The sequence below is a fragment of the Electrophorus electricus genome, chromosome 5, assembly GCF_041902795.1.
Source record: "Electrophorus electricus isolate QZ-2024a chromosome 5, ASM4190279v1, whole genome shotgun sequence".
Taxonomy (NCBI): domain Eukaryota; kingdom Metazoa; phylum Chordata; class Actinopteri; order Gymnotiformes; family Gymnotidae; genus Electrophorus; species Electrophorus electricus.
This window is the reverse complement of record NC_137501.1, coordinates 15458518-15479349: the sequence shown is the minus strand read 5'-3', so window position 1 is coordinate 15479349 and position 20832 is coordinate 15458518. Positions and strand designations below refer to the sequence as shown.

The 20832-nt window shown below is 38.7% G+C and overlaps 1 protein-coding gene across 1 annotated transcript in view; it reads left to right on the top strand.

The window, feature by feature from the left end:
• Positions 1-15402, top strand: part of LOC145657876 (uncharacterized) — a 50383-nt gene extending 34981 nt beyond the window's left edge. The window contains exons 16-25 of the mRNA XM_081714321.1: positions 2845-3273; positions 10574-11032; positions 11239-11502; positions 11732-11986; positions 12068-12307; positions 12507-12764; positions 13055-13360; positions 13507-13776; positions 14494-14577; positions 14663-15402. Of these exons, the coding sequence (XP_081570447.1) occupies positions 2845-3273; positions 10574-11032; positions 11239-11502; positions 11732-11986; positions 12068-12307; positions 12507-12764; positions 13055-13360; positions 13507-13776; positions 14494-14577; positions 14663-14729 (2632 nt within the window). The 3' untranslated portion in view covers positions 14730-15402. The remainder of the gene's footprint in view (positions 1-2844; positions 3274-10573; positions 11033-11238; positions 11503-11731; positions 11987-12067; positions 12308-12506; positions 12765-13054; positions 13361-13506; positions 13777-14493; positions 14578-14662) is intronic.
• The last annotated feature ends 5430 nt before the right edge of the window (positions 15403-20832 follow it).

Sequence of the window (20832 nt, the reverse complement as noted above, 5' to 3'; positions counted from 1 at the left end):
CTTGACACCAAGAACTGCAACATTCCCAGTGATGCAGACGGTTCTGTTCCCTCCCACTTCCACCTGAACTCCGGTACATGATCTTACAGGATTCGTCATGGACCAGTCAAATCCTGTCTCATCTACATTGTAGATATTCTGGGGTTTTGTTGTGACATCTGTGAGATGAGCATATCAAAGCAGTGGGTGAATATTCCAGTATCAGCTGAGGTCCTCACTGTAGCTACAGGAAACTGTTCTGATTTGTGAATGGTCTGCTCCAGATGATCTCACATAAAACAATAAAATCATTTTCTCCCATTGGGGAAAGGGCTCTGAATTCCACTAGCCAGATTATAATCCAGAACAAGATGTAAAAGGTCTGTTTGAGTGAAGCTCCAACCCCAGTCACACATGACCTGCCAGGATTGTAAACAGACTTGAACACAATAGTCTAAACCACCTTTAAAATCACATTGCAACCTAATATTTGCATTTATTTTGCATATTGTAACTTCTTACTTGCAGCCAGTACAGCGAAAACTGATACAAGTTCGCACTTACAGGAACTCCTCATTAAAACTATTTAAGGTCATTTTAAATGGAGTTTACTGGGCTTAAATGGTTTCAAAGTGACTAATGGTGAAAAAAGACAATATGTTCATTTTTAAATAAAAGATATATTTACATGCATGGAGCCCAAATATAACGTGGACTAAGCATCATATTATTATTTTAACCACACACAGAAATATTAAGTTATTCTCATCCAAAGATTTGTTGTTACCTGTAGTCGGCATGCTTTTTGTAGTGCTGTATCATTTAAACCCACCTTTTAAAAAATCTAATTTTTGAAAATATTCAGATGTCCAGAAAAATGTCCTTATATGTAGACATGTGAATGTAATTAGAAAACTCTGTGTGCATACTTGGTATTGCTTAAATATAGGTGTATCTTTCAGTGAAGCTAACAGTTGAGATTACCTTGAGATTAGCTATCACCATAAATCAGGCAGGGCAATACAGAAGTGTGTTGTTGAATTTTGTTTATTAGAAAAACAGAAACATAATCCAAGGGCAGGTTTCCAGAATGCATGATAAACAAAAAACAAAGTGAGGCTAACCAGGAAGAAGAAAACACAGAGGTAAAAGTAAGATAACAAAGATATTAAGAACACGGGAACTGAGAACAATATGGAAAACGAACAGGCGGGGCAAGAATACATACAGTAGAACTCCAGTGTAGTGACGGGATGTTGGATACTGAGGCATCAAAGCTCATATCACTATTGCAAAGCACATTGATTCAACACAGTGTACTGAAGCTTGTATGATAGTTACTATTACCATGTGACTAATGACTGGATAGTGGTGGGACTGTTTGTTAGGTTTAGCACTGTCCTATATGGAAAATATGGAAGTCAAAAGGGGGAAGAAACGTTCAAAACTTTCAGAACATGTCAACCCGTTGCCTCCCAGTGCAGTTTGCAGCATTTTATTGTAGAATGTTAACAACTAAACATCATTAATGATCATCAGATTTTTTTTAATGAAATATGAAAATTGTGTCGTGTTGTATACTTTGCTGTACTTCGCAGTTTTGAAACTATGACTGCTATAATTTCAGAAGACCAGCAGGGGTCACTGTTTTGGCATCGGCTTTCAATGCTCCAATGTTTTGACTCTTTTACCAGCACCATCAGAATGAAGCTCCAGACGTAGCCTACTACATAGTGTATACTGAATGCTGCACTCAGTATATACTGTATACTGCATACTGGTCTCCAAAGTAGTATGCAGTGTAGTGTCCTTTATGCAGCAAATGCAAACCATACTATGAGGTCATGTGAACGTATGAAAGTTCTGCCCACTTGTGAAAGATTGTCCACTACTGTTATATATGCATGCAGTACATTACAAAGATGGCTCTGGTTGTGTACTGGAATAATTGGCTGGAGTAGTACGTTATTTGGGTACCTTCCTCCATCCTCCATTAACTCATAAGGCCCCATTCAAAGAACCTGAGACAGGAAAAGAGGACAGTCAACCTCAACACCCCAGTCTCAAAAAGAGTCTACCACACGCAGTGATTGTATCAAATCAGAACCCTACAGAGCAGCGGCTACCGTGGCACACGTGATGTCTACTGAGCAGGACACCACGGGACACCTACACATCCACGACACAGATATTTAACAGGAGGTTAATTATCCCTTTAACCAATCAGGTCGTCCGTTGTTGTGACGATGTCATCTCGACAGCTCACTGGTTCTTGGTGCGCCCTCGTGTATGTAACCTGAAAAACAAATTCTAACAGCACAGCAGGAAGAAACAACTGAAAAAAGTCCCCAAGGACGCAGCACAGACACAGTGTGTTAAAGGGCAGGATAGTAAGGAGGAGGGTTACAGTCACCAGCCTTCCCTCACAGCAGTGTAGTGGAGCTGAGAGCAGTGACCTTTGACCTCCAACACTTCACCTTCATCCTTACAGGCATCATCTCCTGTGCAACATGGTCAACAGGAGCAAACAGTCAAGCACGAAGCACCAAAGCATGAACCAGCTGACAATATCATAAAATTAATTTGTGGTTAGTTTTTTGTTTGGGGGGCATTAAAGATTTTGGTTTGTTGTTGATAGACCTGCATTACACAGCCAGTTCATTTTAGCCCAGTTTGTGCTGTCCTGCTATCTGTATGGTTGCATGAGTGAGTTGACTGTGGGTGTGGTCACTGTAATAGAAATCAAGTGTTCCACCCAGTTATGTGGGTTGTAATTTCAGTATCTCTCATTACTTTGTAGTGATGCTTATTTTATTGTTTTAATTTTGTTTAATCTCTAGTTTTTGACTGTCTGTATTCCAACAGGTTTCATTATGATGAAGAAAAGAGAAGATCTGCATTAGAGTTTCTGCTGAAGCTGACTGTTGCAGCAGCAGAGTGTGATGCAGCTACAGGAGAAAGTTTCACTAAGATGCTGACATCTGTGTGCAGCTACACAACCTTCCCTGTATATTCTAAGAGTGCTTATCAGTGTGATTTCCTGCTGGATCTGTTCTCACAAGTGAAGGACTATGAGACTCAAACAGGCAGGAGTGTCCTTCCAGCATTACAGCCAGTTTACCAGTCAGTTCCTGCAGTCTGGAACATAGACCTCTCAGAGAGAAAGACCTCCCTCTTCCTAGAAGTGCTGAAACTCCAAACAGTGAAGAAACCAGTAGAGCTGTTCGACTGGTCAGATGAAGAGAGTGAAGTGAGGAGTTTCCTTCAGTGTCTGCCCTACATCTCCCAGCTGAGGTGAGTGAGAAGCTTTTATAAGTATTACAGGAGTAACGTTTAAGTTTGAACCTGTTTGTTTTGCATGTTAATGAGATTGGTGCTGCTCTTTGTTTTTGTGAGTTGGTCTCTGTGAGTGATCAGAAGATGGTGCAGGTTAGATGTGTGAATGAAATGTTGATTTGCATTTGGTATGAGTTCAGGATTATAAACGTTTGGCCAACTCCACATTCAGATACTAAATCAGAAATAAGGTTTGAATGAACCTAATAAATTAATCTCACTTCAAAGTATATATAAATCACTACATTAGAGATTAAATGTTTTCTGAGGAGGGTAAAATGAATAAACAAGCCATCAAATCTCAATAGTAACGTGATCTGAAAAGTTCTGAGAAGTAATTTTTTATGAATCTACCTCAAACATGTATCAGAAAAGTTTCACAAAGGAGAGCCAGATAAAGCATAGAAGCAAGTGCAGGTTTAACATCGTAGTGTCTTAGACTTCACACCTTTAGTGTGAGGGGATTAAATACCCTTAATAAGGTCAGTAATAGACAAGTGTGACAGTTAGTCGCTATTCAGAAATTGGCGACCTCTGCTGGTAAAAGGAGGAGCCGTCACAGGCAGACGTGACAAACCTCTTACTAGTAATGTATGTGTATGTAAGAGAGGAGCTCTACCAGTATCACAACATTTATGGCCCTTCAGTTATTTAGGAATTGAATGTTCTCATTATTCTCATGGAGCTCTGGGGACTGACATGGGGATATTGAATGTACTTTGTTATTTTTATTATCATGTCAGTGATTTGTTGGTCTGTATCTGTATGTTAATTTCTGTTTTTAACCCTCTACCTGGCCTGTTTTATAAAATGGATACATACCCATCAATAAAATCAAACAAATAAGCAAGACAAACCAACCACAAAACACGTCCTAGTTCTAACCACTTGGTTCACACGACCGAGCACCCTTATGCAAAAGCTTTGTATAAACATGTTGTTTATCACATATCATATATATTGCTTCAAGAATAACTGTGTGATATGGAACTACATCTAATTTCCATACTAACATTATAACAGTTCCTTAACTGTATCCAATGAGCCCAACAAAATCGTTTTTTAGGCGTTTTCCATATTGAACTGATATTGGACTGATTTAAAATGGATCTCTATTGGGCAAATGAAAAATTAATCTCTCATTTAAAAATTTATTTATTATAGTATAAAATGTCCATTTTATAATTTAAGATAGATATTTCAAGTTTCAATTTTCAAGTTTGGTTTATTTGTCCCGTACATTGTCATACACGGTATAACTCGCAGTGAAATGGTTTTGTGAGTGCTCTGTCCAAACTAAGGAAATAAACAGGGGTGCATATGGAAATTTTATATATATATATATATATATATATATATATATATATATATATATATATATATATATATATATATATATATTAGGGGTGGGACTTTAACGCGTTAATTTCGATTAATTAATCACAGGGAAAATAATGAAATAAAAAATTTAACGCATTTTAATCACACTTTTGCACAGTGGAACGTTTCTCAGTGCACAAGTTCCAGGCATACAGATTATATTGACGCACAATGTGATGAGCATGATGGAGATGACGGAAGAGGCTACGCTGGTGAATGGGAAATTTAAATACAAGAAACTTCCAGATGGAAGTACAAACAAAAATGTTGTTATTTACATTTTATGCAGGAAGGAGTTTCCTTATCACAGGAGCACTTCCATCCTTTGTTACCACCTCAACGCAAAACATGTTGGGGCTAGCGCGCAGGTCGGTAATGTTAACTTAGCTACTAAATGTGATAGTATTCCTAGTACGAGCAAACAGTGTCGCCAGTCAACACTCGACCACATGTCGGGGTTTACATTCAGAAACAAAATGTCAAAATCCACGTCAGACAAATTGACCAATTCACTGGCGAGATGGATTGCTGTGGACTGTAGACCGCTCTCTGTGGTCGAAGATAAAGGGTTACAAGAGACGCTGCAAATTGCGTCAGCTGATGCAAGTTACGAACTGCCGTCCATAAAGACAATGTCCTGTCCTGCCCTGGCCTGAAAATATCTGGCCAGTCCTGCCACATCTGTTCCTTGAGAGAGACTTTTCTCACTTGCTGGTAACATAGTTCAGAAGAAGAGGGCAGCATTGACCTCTGAAAATGTCAAAAGGCTAGTTTGTCTCAGTAACTGGCTGAGGAAGCAGTAGATGTTATCATAAGGCCAAAGGGTTTGTGTTACTGACTTAACTAAATGTTGATCAGGTTGACATGCTCTATGTTGTTGTTTTTTAATTTTGGGAGTTTTGCTCAGGATATTGGAAGAATAAGAAGAACTGAAGTCAATCAGAGGGTGTTTTTTAATACCATTTTAGATGATGGTAGACAATATTTTATCTATTTTATTTTATTTATAATGGGAGCAGTTGAAGTCACTTTGAAGTAGTTTGGCATTTTTGGTCAGAATTTCCAGTGTTCTGAAAACTGTTTGCTCTGTGTTTTCTGCACTCATCTATTGGTCTGTGTAGTAGACTGGTGGGAAAATAAACAACATTGTGAAGTTTAAGCTTATGTTCATTGATTCATTCATCATCCAAACTTAAATTATTGAAATGTGATTAAAATGTGATTAATTTCGATTAATTAATTACAAAGCTTCTAATTAATTCAATTTTTTTTATCAAGTCCCACCCCTAATATATATATACAAAAAATAGATATTTTATGAAGTAAGTCAAAATTCTGGCATCAGCTTAATTACTACAGTAGCACCTTTTAAGCTTGTATGTTCCAAATAAGACTACATCATGAGTTATTGACAAATTATAAAGTATAGTTTACAAAGAATTAACAGCAGTAACATTTGTTCAGTAAGAGGTTAAGTATTAAAAAATGGAAAAAAAAAAAAAAAAAAAAAAAAAAAAGCCCCCAGTCCCTGAAACACATGGGAGATTTGACCATCAAATATTAAAACCCTGTGGGAAGTTCAGTCTGAGAAACATAATCCAAGAGCAGGTTTCAAGAATGCATGATAAACAAACAAAGTGAGGCTAACCAGGAAGAAGAAAATACAGAGGTAAAAGTAAGATAACAAAGATATTAAGAACATGGGAACTGAGAACAATATGGAAAACGAACAGGCAGGGCAAGAATACATACAGTAGAACTCCAGTGTAGTGACGGGATGTTCGATACTGAGGCATCAAAGCTCATATCACTATTGCAAAGCACATTGATTCAACACAGTGTACTGAAGCTTGTATGATAGTTACTATTACCATGTGACTAATGACTGGATAGTGGTGGGACTGTTTGATAGGTTTGGCACTGTCCTATAACTTGCTAGCTATAAGAGGGTGAAATCCTTTTACTACAAAACTTGAGATTTTCTGGAAAATATAGAAGCCAAAAGGGGGAAGAAACGTTCAAAACTTTCAGAACATGTCAACCCGTTGTCTCCCAATGCAGTTTGCAGCATTTTATTGTATTATATTTTCACATAAAAAGGGAAACAATTATTTTCAACATTTTATTGTAGAATGTTCACAACTAAACATCATTAATGATCATCAGATTTTTAAAATGAAATATGAAAATGGTGTCGTGTTGTATACTTTGCTGTACTTCGCCACTTTGAAACTATGACTGCTATAATTTTCCAAGACCAGCAGGGGTCCCTGTTTTGGCATCAGCTTTCAATGCTCCAATGTTTCACATCTTTTACCAACACCGTCAGGATGAAGCCCCAAACGTAGCCTACTACATAGTGTTTACTGTATACTGGTCCCCAAAGCAGTATGCAGTATAGTATCCAGTATGCAACAAATGCAAACCATACTACGAAGTCATGTGAACGTATGAAGGTTCCGCCCACTTGTGAAAGAAATCATGAAATGTATAATATCATTTTGCATTCAATTTCTTAGTCAATTAAATTGAAGAAACAAACTTTCTCCAGTAGGATGCATTATGGGTGTAGGAGAACAATCATTGTCTTCATTGTGTTCACACCTGCTGTACACCACCAGTTCAGTTCATTTGTGCTACTTCAGTTTGAGCTGTTCTACCTGCATAGTTGTATGATTGAGCTGGTTGAAGCTGATTGAGGGTTAATGTGAGCTTGGCCACTGTCTGTTTTTACTTTGTTATTACTTAGGTTTCTGCTTTTTTATTGTTTTATTTTTGTTAAATCTCTCTTATTGACTCTTTGTATTCCAACAGATTTGAGCATCCTGTTCATTATAATAAAGAAAGGAGAAGCTCTATAATGGAGTTTGTGCTGAAGCTGAATGTTGCAGCAGCAGAGTGTGATGCAGCTACAGGAGAGAGTTTCACTAAGCTGCTGACATCTGTGTGCAGCTACACAACCTTCCCTGTAGATTATGAGACTGTTGATCAGTGTGATTTCCTGCTGGATTTGTACTCACACGTGAAGGACTCTGAGACTCAAACAGGCAGGAGTGTCCTTCCAGCATTACAGCCAGTTTACCAGTCAGTTCCTGCAGTCTGGTACATAGACCTCTCAGAGAGAAAGACCTCCCTCTTCCTAGAAGTGCTAAAACTCCAAACAGTGAAGAAACCAGTAGAGCTGAGAGGCTGGTCAGATGAAGAGAGTGAAGTGAGGAGTTTCCTTCAGTGTCTGCCCTACATCTCCCATCTGAGGTGAGTGAGAAACTTTTATAAGTATTACAGGCGTGACGTTTAAGTTTGAACCTGTTTGTTTTGCATGTTAATGAGATTTTAGCTGGTCTTTGTTTTTGTAAGTTGGTGTGTCGCTGTCAGTGATCAGCAGATGGTGCAGGTTAGATGTGTGAATGAAATGTTGATTTGCAGTTGGTATGAGTTCAGGATTATAAAAGTTTGGCCAACTCCACTTTCAGATACTAAATCAGAAATAAGGTTTGAATGAACCTAATAAATTAACCTCACTTCAGAGTATATATAAATCACTACATTAGAGATTAAGTGTTTGCTGAGGAAGGTAAAATGAATAAACAAGCCATCAGATCTCAATAGTAACGTGATTTGAAAAATCTGAAAAAGTTCTGAGAAGTAATTTTTTATGAATCTACCTCAAACATGTATCAGATAAGTGTCACAAAGGAGAGTCAAATAAAGCATAGAAGCTCAATGTCATAGTGTCTTAGACTTCACACCTAAGCATGAGGAGTTTAAATACCCTTAATAGGGTCAGTAATAGACAACAAATGAGCAACAATTAGTCACTATTCAGAAATTGGCGACCTCTGCTGGTAATAGGAGGAGCAATCACAGGCAGACGTGACAAACCTCTTACTAGTAATGTATGTGTATGTAAGAGAGGAGCTCTACCAGTATCACACCATTTATGGCCCTTCAGTTATTTAGGAAGTGACTGTTCTCAGATTATTCTCATGGAGCTCTGTGGACTGACATGGGGATCTTGAATGTACTTTGTTATGTTTACTATCATGTCAGTGATTTGTTGGTCTGTATCTGCATGTTAATTTCTGTTTTTAACCCTCTACCTGGCCTGTTTTATAAAATGGATACATACCCATCAATAAAATCAAACAAATAAGCAAGACAAACAAACCACAAAACACGTCCTAGTTCTAATTACTTGGTTCACAAGACCGAGCACCTTTATGCAAAAGCTCTGTTTTAACCCCTTGTTTATCACATGTCATATATATTGCTTCAAGAATAACTGTGTATTATGGAACTACATCTAATTTCCATACTAACATTATAACAGCTCCTTAACTGTATCCAATGAGCCCACCAAAATTGTTTTTCAGTCATTTTCCATATTGAACTGATATTGGACTGATTTAAAATGGATTTCTGTTGGGCAAATGAAAGATTAATCTCTCATTTTTTACATTTATTTATTATATTGTAAAATGTCCATTTTATAATTTAAAACAGATGTTTTATGAAGTGAGTCAAAATTCTGGCATCGGCTTAATTGGTACAGTAGCACCTTTTAACCTTGTGTGTTCCATTTAAGACCACATCATGATTTATTGACAAATTATAAAGTACAGTTTACAAAGAATTAACAGCAGCAACATTTATTCAGTTTGAGGTTAAGTATTAAAAAATGAAAAAAAAAAGCCCCCAGTCCCTGGAACACATTGGAAATTTGTCCATCAAATATTAAAACCCTGTGGGAAGTTCAGTCTGAGAACTGAGTGGATTCTTTAAGGAAGAGATTTATGAAATAGTCTAAAAGCACCATCTTCTCCAACAACCTTGACACCAAGAACTGCAACTTTCCCAGTGATGCAGACGGTTCCCACTTCCACCTGTACTCCAGTACATAATCTTACAGGATTCGTCATGGACCAGTCAAATCCTGTCTCATCTACATTGTAGATATTCTGGGGTTTTGTTGTGACATCTGTGAGATGAGCATATCAAAGCAGTGGGTTAATATGCCAGTATCAGCTGAGGTCCTCACTGTAGCCACAGGAAACTGTTCTGATTTGTGAATGGTCTGCTCCAGATGATCTCACATAAAATGGTAAAATCATTTTCTCCCAGTGGAGAAAGGGCACTGAATTCCACTAGCCAGATTATAATCCAGAACAAGATGTAAAAGGTCTCTTTGAGTGAAGCTCCAACCCCAGTCACACAGGACCTGCCAGGATTGTAAACAGACTTGAACACAATAGTCTAAACCACCTTTAAAATCACATCGCAACCTCATATTTGTTATTCATTTATTCCATTAAACTTAGCATTTATTTTACATACCGTAATTTCTTACTTGCAGCCAGTACAGTGAAAACAAACAAAAGAAAGGAACACATAGTTAGGCATCACTATAGTGGAGTGTAGTAGTGGTCTTCAGTGTAGTGGAGCTAAGCGCAGTGACCTTTGACCTCCAGCACTTCACCCTCATCTTTACAGGCATCATATCCCATGTTAAATGGTCAAGCGATAAAAGCAAATGTAAAACATGAAATCATGAAATGTATAATATCATTTTGCATTCAATTTCTTAGTCAATTAAATTCAAGAAACGATCTTTCTCCAGTAGGATGTATTATGGGTGTAGGAGAACAATCATTGTTTTCATTGTGTTCACACCTGCCTAACACCACCAGTTCAGTTCATTTGTGCTACTTCAGTTTGAGCTGTTCTACCTGCATGGTTGTATGATAGAGCTGGTTGAAGCTGATTGAGGGTTAAAATAAATGGACTATTTCACCAAACTATGTGGGTTAAGGTGTCATTTCAGGATCCCTGTTTTATTTTATTTTTAATCTCTTTTCTGTGACCCTCTGTTTTCCAACAGGTTTAGTGAAATTGTTTATGGTGAAGAGGAAATTAAAATGATAGCAGTGGAGTTCCTGCTGAAGCTGACTGTTGCAGCAGCAGAGTGTGATGCAGCTACAGGAGAGAGTTTCACTAAGATGCTGACATCTGTGTGCAGCTTTACAACGTTCTTTTTAGATGATGAAGATGATAATTTTATTGAACAAAAGTGCTTTACTGACTTCCTGCTGGATCTGTGCTCACGTGTGAAAGAATCTGAGACTCAGACAGGCAGGAGTGTCCTTCCAGCATTACAGCCAGTTTACCAGTCAGCTCCTGCAGTCTGGTACATAGACCTCTCAGAGAGAAAGACCTCCCTCTTCCTAGAAGTGCTGAAACTCCAAACAGGGAAGAAACCAGTAGAGCTGAGCGGCTGGTCAGATGAAGAGAGTGAAGTGAGGAATTTCCTTCAGTGTCTGCCCTACATCTCCCAGCTGAGGTTTGAACTTGATATTTTGTGGTTCATGTTTCACAGTAATGTTTTGAAGTGTATATTGTATTTTTAATTTAACTTAATTAGTGTAATGCTACTGAATGACCCTTGGGTTAAAAAGCGTTTGTGCCTTTTTTCAAACACCTACTGATCCAAATACTGATTATACATGTTTCCTTGTTTGTGTTGTTTATAAGCGATTTTGTTTGCAGTTTCAGTGGTGCTGAGCAGTGTGTCCCGTCTCTGTGTAAAGAGCTCTGGTCCAGAGAGCAGACACAGCAGGTGTCTCCTCTGCTCCAGGCCCTGGGCTTCACCCTCTCTCTGGGAGGAGAGTTACCCACTTCCAGCTGCAGAGCTGTGGGGAGAGTGATGGGGCTGTCAGCATCCACACTCAACCTCACTCTAAACCCACGAGCCTTCTCTCTCAGAGGAGCCCGGCTTCTCTTCACACACATCACACACCTGCACACACTCAGGCACGTTACATTAATTATACTATTTAATAATGATATTCTGAATCATCTTGTTTACTTTTAAATGAATTAGATCTACTTTTTAATTCCTCAAACTAATTTCCTCATGACTTTGTTACTTTGCAGTGCGTACTGAATTAACTAAGAATATTAAACCCTATAAATGGTGTTTTTTCTGCAGTCTGAGTGGTGGTGAGAATATTAAACCCTATACATGGTGTTTTTTCTGCAGGCTGAGTGGTGGTGTGGTGGTGAGAATGGTACGAGCTCTGGGGGCAGTGAGATCTCCTGCTACAGTGACTGTTGAGGAGCTTTCACTCATCCTGAGCAGCACACAGCAGACAGAGGGGGCGCTGTCCAGGGTCCTGAGCAGCTTGGCTTCTCTCCTGAGACTCTGGCATGTCCAGTGTCTGAACCTGACTGAGTACAAGATGGAGGCCCAGTCTCTCACTGTCCTACTTTGTCACCAGGGCCCTCTGACCATCAGGTCTGTGTGGATAGTTTGTCAGTTATTTATTTTTTTTTAAAGTATCAGTTTATAATGTCATTTTATTATGTGTATGTGCAGGTTGAGTAAAGAGACTCTCCAGCATCTGGTTGTAGTGGTGTATGAAGCTCATGAGGAGGACCTTACTCGCTGCTTCCTGCAGAAAGTGGGCAGAGACCTGACTTCCTGCACTCTGAACTGGGAAGTGATTCACTATTTCCTGCAGTATCAAACTGTTACTGTGGACTTTAGGAAGAGCAACATTAAGCAGCAAAACCCCAGAGACCTTCTGCCTGTACTGGCCAGACTTCAGATCAGAAGGTGAAAAAAAAACAATATTCTTTGGCTCAGATTCTTCACACAGGCAGTAATGTACATAGTCCAATGTATCAGTCCAATCACTTTAATTATACTGCTTAACATTAGACATAGTAATTGTGTGAGTGTGTGTGTGTGTGTGTGTGTGTGTGTGTGTGTGTGTGTGTGTGTGTTTGTGTGTGTGTATGTGTCTTCTCCCCAGGCTGAGCTCCAGCTTTGTACTGTCTATCATCAGAGAGGTCTATCAGACTGGCTCTGCTCACTGTGTGTCCAGCTTGTTGAGTTCAGCAGAGAACTGCATCAACCTAAACAGCAGAGAGCTGGACTCTGTCCACTGTGCTGCCCTGCGCTTCACCCTCCAGCACTGCACAGCAGTCTCTCTCAGCCTGCTGTTCACCTCCATACCAGAGGGGGAGCTGGAGAGCATTGTGCCTCTGCTAAAACACGTCTCCCGTCTCAGGTTTCTCACAGTCCATTAGACTTTGGAGCCAACAGACATAATTGTTCCATATAATATTATATTGAAGGTGTGTGATATAGGTGTGTAAAGAGGTTCTCGGTCATCATTTTGGCCAATAAATTTATTTTATTGAGATTCCTGAGTCAGATAGGTGTGTTTGGATTGAATATAGAGAACATTGATCATTTCAGGTCTGGTAAATTTAGGTCAAATATTCATATTCATCTGAAATTAACTGTGTGTGTGTGTGTGTGTGTGTGTGTGTGTGTGTGTGTATTTTGTTTTCTCAGTGTTGACAGGCTGCTGTTGCTGAGGCTGCTCCACTGCTGCAGTGTCTCTGAACTCCAGCAGGGGGAAGCAGCAGCAGATCTGCTCTCTGCTCTGCAGCACAGACTGGACTTCTCCTGCAGCTCTGCTCTGGACCTGACAGCAGACACACAGACACACACACTGACTCTGAGCACTGAGGACTGCAGAGTCGTCTCCATGGTCATCCAAAGAGCTCTCTTACACACACAGCTCACTCTACACGACTGTGAGATAGAGGAATCTGGAGTGGAGCAACTCTTCCCTATTTTACACACAGTCACCCTGCAGTAAGCCACTGACTCACAACACCACACAAACTACGGAAACATTCTGGAAAAGGGGAAAGAATTGTGTAATATGAAACAAAATCTGTGTAAGTAGCTTTATTTTTAGTTATTTTTTCGACATGTTGGTGAATGTTGTGTGTGTTCAGCTGCAGTAAAGCCACGCTGCTCCAGTTTCTATCACTTGTCCGTGTGGGTACTGAGTTGGAGTGTGTGAGGCGCGTTGTGGGTCTCTCCTGGGCCCTGGGTGAGATGGTGGACCTCAGTCAGACCCGGCTGGACCAGCAGGCCTGTAGGTCACTGGTGCTGTTTCTGGAACATTCTGAAGGGCTGTCAGAACTGGACCTCAGCCACTGTCAGCTCACTGACCACTGCCTGCAGCTGCTGTTCCCACACCTGCACAAAGCCCACATCCTGGAGTGAGTGGACAAGCGGGAGGAGGAATGTGTAGAGAGTCTGATGTTGAGTGCACAGTGAACACTAACACAGATATAACAAATGTTTAAAGGAGACACATTTTACTCTTTTTAAAAACAATTTAACACAATATCCAGCATGTGATTGAATGTAGAAGCTGTGTGTGTTCATTGTAAACCATCGTGTGTTCCTTGAAAGGATCTATATAAATGTAACTTTGTTCATTCAGTCATATTTTGTCCTCCTTCAAGAACAGTGTGTTTTGTAAAGATTACAAAAACCAATTTTCTTGGTGATTCTATTTGGTAATGACGACCTCTCTCACTGGCTGCCTGGATCACTGATCACTGCCTGTACTGGGCAGGATGGACCTCTGTGGTCTACAGCAAATCTAAACAGCTTGTAGAATCACGTGTTCTCTATAAAAAGAGAAATAGAACAAAACAGACACTTCATGTATACAAGTCATGTATACAAGAACTGAAAACAATGACATTTTGTTTATGATGTGTCCTTTAAAATGTTAAACCACATAATTATCTGGCCATTAATGGCTCAGGTCCACTGACACAAATATACACATTTGTTCATGTGTTCATTAATTTAATTCATTGATATATAAATCTACAGGTGTTTGTACTACTATGCGGTGATTTAGTAGAGGGAGGTGTGTTTGGGAATCCTGAACAATGTGGTAATTATAATCCATCTAATTTCAGCCTCAGTCACAATGACATCACTGATGTTTCAGCAAAGAGGATCTATGATACTTTCTCCACCAACAACAATATTCACACTGTGAGGTAACTGTGTGTGTGTGTTTAGGCATGTAATATAAGCCTGTATTTATTTGAGTTTAAAATTTAAAAGCCTGTTTTGATTTTACAGACTCTTCAACAACAGAATTACAGACAGACAGCTCTTCCTCTCAGACAAGCACTTTGAAATCTGGTGATGTTAATGCACTTTTAATAGGTTGTCATGAGTGTGTAAAATCTAGTTTTGTTGTTAATGGAAAAATATATCATGAAGTTGACCGCAAATAGTTTCAGGTATATCAGTACTGTAAGTCCCTATGAGTCCTGGTCAGGGAACATTCCACTCTGGGATAAATGAAGTGTATTCATATGTATTCTTAAGTCATATTCTTAAGTCATCACTTAAATTTCCATTTATGGCATTTAGCTGACACTTTTATCCAAAGCAACTTACAATTATGACAGAGTACAACTTGATCAATTACCAGACATTTTCTTACCAGAAATAATGAGTAAATGTATGTGGTCTGTAATCTTCTACTGTTTCCAATATGAATCAGGCCTCCTAATAATGATGAAATTGTCTCATTATCAACATTCACTTCTCAGTGCCACGTAACACCCATCCCTACTGTCATTATGGAATATTAATTTATCTGTATGTTTACTGCTGGAACATCCCTCTTGTTAGAATTTCCTACACTGTGATTCCCTTTTCTGTAAACAGTCTGTCCTTATAGACTTGTAGTGATGGACAACTGTATAATTTTTGATACTGCCTATTCTATCATGTCTGAATATGTCACACTTGCTATATAATTTACATATTTCCACTACCTCATCTGCTTTGCCATCTATATATACTCATGTTTTTCTGAATAAAGCATCTGTGTTTCTCAGTGTCTCTGACTCTGTGCACTCTTTCTGAGAAACGTGCCCCAGGGCCCTGAGGAAGGACAACCAGACCAGGTGAGGCATATGGTTGGACCAGAGGGACAAGGTTAAGGAAAACAGAATTTTTCTTTACACTACTGATTAAACATTAAACGCTCTGAATAATAAAAACAGCCATAAAGCAAAGAGCCAAGAAGAGATTAAAAGGTTAAGAAAATCTGAGTGTAGCATATGCTACTTTATTCATATATTTCACTGATTTTGTGAACCAATCACTTCGGTACATTTATTTCCAACACCAAAACGGTTCACATGAGTAAAGGTATGTTTTCACATGAAATATAACACATTTCTAAAACTGGACCTCATATTTTCAGATTTCTGGCCATATTTCTTTATGTAGTGCTCTAGGTCAAACGGTACCTCATTAGGAAGAAAGCTGAGATTGGTCTGAACATTTTGATATGAAACATGGGTATCACACTATAAGTATGACCCTTTAAAGTGAATTTAAGCAAATATGCAAAAACAGAAAATGTGCTTAGACTTCATGCAGTTAATAATAATAAGAGATCCCTTTGGCCCTTTGAAGTACTTTTGGTCTCATAGTGAAATGGACTGACCAAACAGAACTGAGGGCGTTCATATTAATTCACCCCCACTGGCTACCACATCTTGGCTCTGTGACAACAAACTGATACATATATCTAAGAATGATCACATCTTGATGTGAGGATATCTGCTAGATAACTGACTGATCAGAAAGAAAGAGGATGTACAAAATGACAACGTACAAATAGATTTAGTGTGTATTGGAGTCAGACGTTCATTAGAATTTCATTCGAATAAACTTCCTCTCTACTGTGAATGTAGCTGTCAGATCATTCAGACTAGTTTTGAAGAGTGTGTGTATGGTGTGTAGCAGCAGTTCTTCTGTAGCTATGTGTAGTGCGTGTGGAACTCAGTAAGCATGCAGGTATGTGTTTATCTGCTCCTTGTGCTCCACGCTGCTGATGGTGAGCGTGACTTTCTTTCTACCTCTGTAGCTCATCAGATATCTACTCAGTAGCTACTTTATAAGAAAGACTTGAAACATCTAGTTGGAGGTAAGAGATTTAGATGTGTGTCCTTAATGCAGTGATAATCTCACAAGTAAAACTAAACTTTATCAAACTAGTGCTATTGGTACGCACTACATCTGCTCCTTCTTATAAAGCTCTCAGACAAGCCACAGATCACTGGAGTGAGGTTTTCTCAGTGATGTGGCTTGGTACATGTGAGTTTACTAAAGGATAGCTGAAACAAGTACGTAGAGAACAGGGTAAATGTACTTGAATCCATTTTTGTAGGGGTGTGTTTGTGGTACCAACAACTGCAAACTTTAAACATACTTAACTGGAATTTAAATCATGGCTTAATCAACTGGAAACAATACAAGAATATAACTGACCAACATTTTGCCTTTCTTCTCCTTTCTAAAGATATTATATAAAGATAACTGTATATAGTTGTCCAAAGACCCATTCTTAACTTTAATCGTGCATAAATACCCATTAAATAACTACATAAAGACTTATAAAAGAAATACAATTCTACCTGGTTCAGAAAGGAAACACTGCACCTACAGAACCCTGTAGTCTGACTTACCTGTCATATTACCACCACTGACATGTAACAAACTGACACACAGCAAGCCGAACACTTCTGCTTGTACAAACTGTAAAGCCATCATTTCTGTAGTATAAAATCTAAAGCTAAACATGCTAAATACATAACAACCCCGAACCCTCATTACTTTCAACCGATCACACTTTTCTGTTCTTGCAGAGGCTCCATATAAACGTGTAAATCCTTCTCCAGTGGACACTGACACAACAAGTCCAACAGTTTCAGCTAAACCCACTACAGCAATGACATCTCAGAAGGGTTTACCTTATTCATTTCATCAGCTACTACTGACAGTAAGATTCATTTGGTTAAAAGTATTCTCCATAAAATGAGTCCCCACTATATACTATTGCTACTAATAATAGTAAGTGACCAACAATTAATTTAAGAGTAATTTCTTAGTGCAGTTCACTTCATATATGACACATTCTTGAACCACTTTACAGATGATCTGTCCTAAAAAGAGCCGTACTGATTCACATTTTATGAATGCGTCCCAGCATTTATACCTGATTCCCCACTGGATGCTACTTTTCAAAACCCTATTAGTATGATCAGTGAATTATTCATGTTGTGTTTACTGCTTGATCATATATAATCTCGCATTACCATGGTCTGCACAGTGCTGTCCTCCCAAAGCTTGAGGAGCTCAGGATAAACCTGGTAGCTGTGAAAGAAACACACCACCAAACGGTGGCAGGTTATGGAGGGACTGATGAAAAAGACATTGAAGACCCATATGAGGATGTCTGCACAGATGTCTCAACAGATGATGAATTCTAGACTCCATCCTCTCCACTGTACTTACCACATTTATCTGAAATCTGTTTGCCTATATATTTTTTTTTAATGACATTTTTATCCTTGTCTTATTGGAGAACACCCCAACTGGTGAGTGACATCAAAGCACCACATCAATAATCAGAGTTTACTTACATCCACTCCATGTACACCAATTCTGCTTTTCTTTCAAATATAAAGGCTCAAAACACAGGAAGATGAAGAGAGTATCTACCTTCTTCAGATGAGCTTCGCAGGCCATAAAAACGTTCCAACAAGACTGCCCCATATATATATATATATATATATATATATATATATATATATATATATATATATATATATATATATATATATATATATATATAAATAACGTGTAATAATGTGAGGTGTACATGGCATCTCTTTTTGTCTGCATTATGTATGGGCTCTGGTACCGTCCTGTAAGCACTTCTTACGGAAGAATTTCCGATATTGACATAGTTAGGTATCTTCCCGCTGGGTAATCTTATTGAAAGATTTTGTTGTTGTTGTTTGTTAATTTGTTTTGATGTTTTTCACTTCAACTTCAAGTTCAAGTTCAAAGAGGTTTTATTGTCATTTTAGCTATATACAAGTACACATCAAAAATGAGACAATGTTCCTCCAGGACCATGGTGCAACACAAAAACAACAGTGCAACAGACAACATGCTACACAAGTGCAAACAGTCCAACTTGGTCCCATCTTTTAGCTGAATTTCTGAGGGGTGTATGTAAAAATTGGTTATGTAGTGAAATTCCTGCTAAATGAGTTTGACACCACTTATGTTGCTTCATTTTATGGAGTGCTTTCAAAATTAGAAAATACTGAGAACAGAACAGATTATGTTCCCTTTGCCAAGTTCAATAACAATGAAATAATGACATAACGAATAACTGAAGCGACAAACTTTTATAATGTCAGATAAATAAATACACACATACACAAAATTACACTTATGTATGGACACTCTTTCAGTCATTTTTTTAATAAACGGAGCTTATCAATGCTAGTTTTCACAACTATTATTCTGTCATGTGGACAGTCGCTGCACACTGACGAGACTACAAATCAAGATATATTCTGTGGTTGACATACTCATTACAGGTCAGTATTTATTTTTCTTTCAAGCCTGTGTAACATGAAACATTATAAGTCGTTTATATTTGCAGGCACATACTACCAAGCAATGCCACCAAGACTTGGCTTGTTTACTTAGTTTGCTAATGCAATACCATACCGTCGTGCCAGACTGTGATATTTGTTGTACTGCCGAATTTTTGTATCCTTTTGTTCTGTTGAATTATTATTAATGGTACATTGATTGTGTGACGTACTCTCCAGCTGTGTCTACGAAGTAGATATTAAGAGTTTATCTCAAGGCAGAACAGATTATGCACTGTGGGGAACGTTGCATGCTGACGAGACTACAAATAAAGATATATTCTGTGGCTACCGTACTCTTTACAGATTATGCACTGATTATGCATAAAGATTAACCACGCGTCATCCACTAAGTGTCCTTCCTGACTCAAGACGGATGTGAGTGTAACTCAATCACACACATCAGTAACAAGAGCAACAACAAAAAATGACTACCTTTGCTGTTTTCGAGATCAACTGAATGAAGCATTTTTTCATAAGAAACCATGACTGTAAGTGATTTAACACTCTCTGACACTGATGTACAGCAGGATGGAAGTCACACACTTTAATACTGCTGTACAGTATTGATGTACAACTACCTTTTCAATTAAAACAGATAATTTAGTTAAATCACAATGCAGGTTTACAGGTAATATTAGGCTGAAATGTAACCTAACGTAACCTATATAACCCAAGATAGCTATCTACTGGCCTGGACCGGCTTTCGAAATTCCTGTGAGTTTGCTTAGCTGTGGGCAACTGCTGGGCAAATTCATGAATTCTAGCAAGAAAGCCAACTCGCTAACGTTGTGTCCCAAACAACGCCAATGCCGTGTTCTTGCTTGCCAGAAACTGCGCTAACATCAGCTACATTCCTTTTCGCCCCACCGTTGCCCAGACTTCATTCCTTCGGCTTCGTCTCCACCTCTTACCTGTCCATTTTCAACTTCCAGACGGTTGTACAAACCTCTTCATTTTACCAGATATGCGAACGGACCAGCGGTTGCTCAGATGTCGCTAGGCGTTCTCCACAGGAGGTTTTACATCATTGTGTGCCAAAGGGACATGTCTGCCATGTCTGTCCTGTGGCTACGTGTTAGTCTGTAAAGTTCCGTTCACACGGTGATGTGAAGTCTACAAAAGTCCACCTGTGCTAAGTTTTGACAAGTGGAGAAGAAGCGGAGAGAATTTTTGCTTGAGCGTTTAGTTATTGCTATTATTTATGAGCTCACATTGATTATACTGTCATCAGTGTCGTTAGTTATTTTGGATAGCTAGCATGTGTGCGCTGAACATCATCAGCAAACAAACTGCTGTATAGAAGTACTTCATATTGAAACATGTACCAGAAATTCCGTTAGAAATGAGTTATAACGTTTCGAGCTTATTTTATTTATCTATTTGTTTATTATTTGTCTTTATTGATTTTTTTTGGTCGTGCTATTGATGAGAGCTTGCTTCATACAGCTTTGAAAGCTAGGCTAATTATTTTTCTTACCATCGGGTTTTGTCTTCTGATTCAAATTGCACACCCATTTTTCTTCAGCTGGAGGGAGGAAACGCGCGACGCGCTATAATGAGCGGAGCCAGCGGACCAGTTCAGTCTAAGATGCAGTCGCAGATTTCGTCCGGCAGAGGGAACTCTGATTCATGCTTGTAAGCACTTATGCTCGTTATTTTAAAAAAATGTAGTCATTAGCATAACGTGTTTGCTAATATACATATTACATCTTCTTACTTACTTACATCTTCTGACGTTTCGCATGCCTGCCGTATCTGCTATAAAAGCCA